The sequence below is a fragment of the Lepisosteus oculatus genome, chromosome 10 (genome assembly GCF_040954835.1).
Source record: "Lepisosteus oculatus isolate fLepOcu1 chromosome 10, fLepOcu1.hap2, whole genome shotgun sequence".
In the NCBI taxonomy this organism is placed as follows: Eukaryota; Metazoa; Chordata; class Actinopteri; order Semionotiformes; family Lepisosteidae; genus Lepisosteus; species Lepisosteus oculatus.
Window position 1 is genome coordinate 11690866 of NC_090705.1, and position 6061 is coordinate 11696926.

A 6061-nucleotide genomic window follows, 5' to 3' on the forward strand; every position below is an offset into this window, starting at 1 on the left:
TTTTTCAAGCTTTGAAAACTGGAGTAATACCTCCAAAAGACATATCAAAACCAATTGACAATTTCCTGTATCACAAACATGTTTACAGTGAACATTAAAAGTAATAAATGTGGGGAAAATGTATTCCAAGATGTACTGTAGAAAAGCACAAAAGATTAACGAGCAAATGACTAATACAATGTCCACAATAATCCTGAATTGGTGCCAGCTGGAACAATCTGCTTCTCATGTCACAGAATGCACATCATTGTAGTTCAGTTTTTCTTTGCCCTTGGCTGGCTGTGAATTTCATACTGCATGTCAAGAAAGTTAATGTTTAAGAATAAGGATGTTGTTCATACTGTATATAATACATAATGACAGGTCTGTCTTTTTCACTTTGTGTTTCTGAAAAGTTAGATCTGATTATTGTAAATGTTCTATAAATCGTAATGCATTTTAGGGATTGTTATTGACACTCATGAAGAGCTCGAAATAGCCCTAGGCATAACTCTTCAACTTGTATATTTGTTTCTATTTTATTTAGCCTTTAGTAAAGACTGTTATTATCAATTGCCCTTATGCTCTTAGAGACTTAGAGAACATCACCAACATTACAGTTGTAATTAAAGTGCTAAATAAATGCACTGTATTTAGCTTTTCCTTTTTGGCAGTGGATTTTCAGAGGGCAGTGATTAATGTAAGCTTCCCACAGCAAACCTTATTCTCTACCAGGAAAATAGCCTACAGTTTGTCATCCTCCTTTTGGGGAGGTCTAGAATGTACTGATGAGCAAGTACTTAGCACAACTGAGACACCTTTATGGGTTAGGATTAGGATTCTTTCCTGTCTACTGCTTGGCTAAACAAAGTATTGTAGTTAGTACACTTCTTAAGAACATAATGGTGCAATGTTTGTTGTTTGAAGTGTTCTGTTTTATTTGAAATTCAAAATCATGGTTTGTTCATAGAAGGGTGTTATATCTTTAAAACATTCTTTTCAAAAACAGTCACATCTATTTAAAATAGTCTCCCCAGTCCATTTGTAAAACAAATATAAGCGTAATAGTAAATATGTTAAATACACAGGCTTAGATAGACCCTTACTCAGGCCTTCACATTTTGAGGTATGGTTTTAACTGGTCTGGGTTTAATCGGACTCACCCAGTTATAACACACTTGCCAATTGCAAGCTGCAAATCCTGGAAAACTACCATCAGTTACTATTTTGTTAAATCATCTTAAAAAACTCCTTATAACCTTTCGTCCTAAAGCAAAAAGATCTGTTGATTAACAATTTCAGGACCTGACAAGACCAGTATAAGTGTATGAAAATGTTTAAAAGAAAATGAAGATCAAGGGCGCCTCGGCCACTGAACTGATTTTACAGTAAATGTTTTCAAATTGCACTTCACAGTGCGGCCAGCCTCCATGACAGAAGCAGCCCAGCGCAGAAGCCCTAGCTGCCAGCACTCGGAGGACAATGGGTCAAAGGCAAAAGAGAAGTCCCCCAACAAAGACAAGAACCAGGGTAGCAGGTCTGGTGACTCTGGGGAGGAAGCAGACAAAGACTTTATTTTTGTATGAGAAAACAAACAGCACTGTCTTCTTGCATCTGACCTTCAGCACCCAATCAAGAATTTAAAAACCCAGTACAGGCATAATTTCCCAACTCTATTATTTCACTGTTTTCAAGTTGAATTGATTAGAAGAGATGATGATGTTCTTACTTTGGAAAGGTAGAGTTACCAGATGATGTACTTAGCCTTGACTAAACTTCAGCACTTCTTTCAGGAGACATGTTTCTGATATAATGGTAAAGCATCAAAAATTGGCTGATGGAGGTTACAGAATGGCTCTGTTGAGCTGGTTTATTTGACTCATATATTTAATTAAACTGGCTAAAAGGTGCTTCATGTAAATTATTTAAAAGTATCAGTCCAAGGATGGTGAATCATGGCTTACTTGTAGTTTTCTGACTACATATTCTGATAAAGTCAAATAATCCCACTATATGTACAGTACAGTAGCACAGATAGGAAATCCGCCAGCTGAGCAGTTTTATTGTCTGCAGCAGAAGAACTACAGTAAGACCCTTAAAGAGCTACTAAGCACTATTGCATAAAGCCTTAAAAATTACAATTAAATTCTACTTTATTACATTTGAAGTAGATTACACAATGTTCATAGAGTGTATAGTGAAAGCAAGGGATATGTGTGGGTTGGGAGGTAAAAATACTGTGCTCAGTGACGTCGCTGAATGTACCTACAGTACACAGAGCTTTAGAAAATTTTACATTTCTTTATCAGTAAATCATGAACTACAAAACATGAGGTCAGGCAGACTAATGGTGAATTTATTTTATCCGAAATAGTGAAATAAAATATCTGCTCTTAGTATTTCAGGTCTTATCATATGTTGCTGAGTAGTCCTTTACGCACATTGTGGAACCTTGCTTGCTGTTTTTTTTTTTTTTAGTTTTCATGCAGGGGCCTTCCATTATGCCACTGCTTCTACTGTTAAACATGAATTTAGAAAGTCTTCACTTGTGGAGAACACTATACTTGTGTCTTTCTTTTTACCTTATCTAGGGAATTTGTAGGCTGTTGTCTGAATTCTTGAAGTCTTCATCTACACATTTTACCTTTATTTGTATATTTTGTTATCTGTGAACAGCCATTCCAAAATCTATATAGTGTAGGGGTTCATTTTAGGAGTCGTCTTGATATGCAGACTGTCTTGGAGTTCACAGGAATACAGTAAAAGTTTCAGAGCCTTTCGTAACACCCTGCCCCTGCAAATGTATTCATTGGTGATCATTCACGGTTGAATCAATTTGCAGCACAGCTGACACTGGAATTACATGATCTATTATTAACATAGGCAAGTGATCATTGATCATCCCCTTGAATGGATTTCCTGACTTGACTTGTTGTGTGCCCATCAAGTCTGCAGTTGGAACAATGGATTTTGTTTTTGGATTCAGTTTGTTGTTTTTTGCCATGCCTCATATATCCTCTCAGCTGAGCGCACTAACATTTGTCTCTGCCTGCTTTCTTTCAGCTGTGAATCATCTCAGTAAAGTAGCTTATAAAATAACAGATCTTCGTTAATGATTTTGTAAAGCGAATAAACTGGACATAGTTTCTTAATTGTCTTTTAAAAAGCAGGCAATGAAATTACTGCTGGACGTCATTGTGTCAAATGCGCATGTGTGATATGTATTCATAGATGTATACATGTTCATGTTCACAGGCTCTGTATTCATATGGTACAAAGCACATTAATAAAAAGATAAAGCAATTTTTTTTTATAGAATTTATTTAAAAATGAATAAAGGGTGGCTTGGTGATGGGTTTTTAATCCTGTATAAGGAAGACTTTTTTCCATCTAAAAATCTACATTATTTAAAGGGCAGAACTATACTTTCTGAGGGGATTTGTAGTGCACTACTGTAAGCACAAAAAAGTGTAATTTAAAATATGGGAGATGGGGGTTGCAATATTTAAATACAGATGTATTATTTCTGAAAAATACTGGATTTTTTATTGTTAAAAGATGGGCTCTTGGTTCTGTTTTGTTTTTTAGATTTTTAATTGCAATATTTTACATATTTTTCCTGTTAAAATAACACTTTACAAATTTCATTAAACTATTCTACAGGTTGTGGAGTTTCCTTTATGTGTATATTTGTACCAATAAAATGATTTTACAAATTGAAAGATGGCTTGCATACTTTTTACCATAAAAGGTCATTATGGGATTATGGACTACTTTTCTAAAATCAGTTTCATAATTTGCTGTAATTCATCACAAACCTATTTTTTTAAAATAATAAAAAACAGTTCTTAACCCAAGTTTAACCATGGAAGTTTTATATGCTCTTTAATTTGCAGGTCATTTAAGCCATTAGTGTAAAGGTTTGGAGTCTCAATAAATTTGAGGTGGCACTAAAGTTTTTGTGAATGCAGCTGTCTTGGTAAAGTTACTCTATGGGATTATTTCCTGAAAACGTCAAAGTGACATGTAGCAGTTCAAATCCTCCACTACTAAGTTTAAGCATTTAATTTTTCTTTCTCCAAACACAGTTAAGAGAAAAACATGCAGTTTTGTACAGTAAACAAGAAACTTCTTATTGGAGGTCATATGCTTCTAATATTGCTTGGAATCGTTTTTCCCCGATTCCACATGCGAAGTTTAATTCACAGTTAGCCACAAGGCGGCGCAGTAGGCTAAAGGAATGAATTCGTGTAAGAAATGCCGTTGAACAAGAGTGCTACAAAAAACCATAGTTTTACTGTTATCTGCAAGATGGCAATGTTTTTTTTAATGCACAACTTTTTACGATAGCTGATACTGGAAATATTTAATTGCACTATTCTGCATTTCTGACGACGACTTTATTCAATTAACTCGGTGAATTTAACAATTTCTGATGTGATTTGAGACGATTTTTAAAGTTTGTGTTCCTTACTGATTAGAGTCCCGCCAACATTATCAACAACAAGCTGCTATCTCATTGTAAAGCACCTTCTATGCCCAGTTTTGCTCGGGTTTTGAAATGGGATTAGATCAGGCTATACCTTCATTCGTAAACCTTCGTAAACAAGAAAAACCTACATCACTGTTTAAAACGCTAGCAGTGTATAACACACAGTGTATACAGTACGTTCCATATGCTGTAGCCCCGGTACTGGGGAACTGTTATTTTCTAGTTTGTGCGCAAGCTGAGATATTTCTACAGACCTCTACAGATCGAAAAATGCTCAGTGTGAGAAGCTGTTACTGTATTTCACTGCCACCGCCACCATTCTCTGTTCATCATACTCTGATCAGATATAAATAGGTATTTCGTCAGAGCAACCATGTTGAGGAGAAGCTGCCTAAAGTCTTATGTACTTATTACTGAAGTTGTTGGAATGAAGCTCAAGCATGGAGTTTACTGTAACTTTTGAAACTTGGCAGTGCAGGAACTAACCAAAAGTCTAAACAAGCAAGCAGATTGGTTAAACGTATCAATTATGACCGGTGCTTTAGGTCTTAACTAGAAAGAGACAACAGACACTTGGGGTTGTGAGCCACTGCTGTAAAGGACACATGCTCTACGGAAATGAAATTATAATAGACAGAAACTTCTGTACTGTCGTGTTGGACTCAATGTAGCCGCCAGGTGGCAGTCTATGTCCACATTAAAGTCCTCCGAGTATTTGCCACAATGCACCTGTTAGAGAAGTCGTCATGAAATTAAAAACAAATGTCGATTTTTGAAACCCACTGTTACGTTTTATATTTGTGTAAGTATTAAGTTATATTAAAGCGTGCAAAAATATTTATCATGTAGATTATTACTACTTTGATACAATGCGCTCTGTAGCGGTTCTTCTGGTGCGTAATGGCTGCCGCGCGTCGCCCAGGACTCAGGAGGACGAACGATGCACTTTAATTGTGGATGAATAATCATTATATATTGTATCCTTTATATAGAAAGCGTTCAGATCATTTAGAATGAAAAACGCTGCAGACATTTATTATGATTCATTTTAACGGACACGAAGTAAAAAGGGACGGAACCACAAAGAACTGAAGACGGGTTTTGTGATATTGCACTTTAAAACCTCCAAAGACGATTTCTAATTTATTTAAAACCCCATGAAAAATCTGTATGATCTCTTAAAAAAACTAACTGAAAGATGTACTGTATATCAGCAGTATCTATCAGTTCATGTTTGTAGTGTCAAATCTTCAACTTCTGATTTAACTTTTATTTTTTCGGTCCTCTAACTTTGCTACCAACAATGGCTTTGTTACTAGTCGTGCATTTAAATGACTGTATATGTACAGTAAATGGTAAGTTGTATGGTAAAAAGCGATTTTTTCAAATTATATTAACAACCTTTGACGCAACTGTAGCGCAGCGTCCACGTGTTACATTTTGTGCTGCCAATAGAAAATGGCCCCTTTTAAAGATGCTTTTTCCCAATTATTCAGAATTCTGCATGTTCGTATTCTTCGTAGTAGTATGATTCGTGGTGTTTATTTTGAAGCCTTTTTGCTTACCAAAAATGAATAAATAAATAATATG

At 35.5% G+C, this 6061-nt stretch overlaps 1 protein-coding gene across 10 annotated transcripts in view; it reads left to right on the top strand.

The window, feature by feature from the left end:
• Positions 1-3701, top strand: part of LOC102697957 (F-actin-uncapping protein LRRC16A) — a 113057-nt gene extending 109356 nt beyond the window's left edge. For all 10 annotated transcript variants that reach the window (XM_069194920.1, XM_069194919.1, XM_069194927.1 and 7 more), the window contains one exon: positions 1396-3701. In XM_069194920.1, the coding sequence (XP_069051021.1) occupies positions 1396-1565 (170 nt within the window). In that variant the 3' untranslated portion in view covers positions 1566-3701. The remainder of the gene's footprint in view (positions 1-1395) is intronic.
• Positions 3702-6061: the final 2360 nt, after the last annotated feature.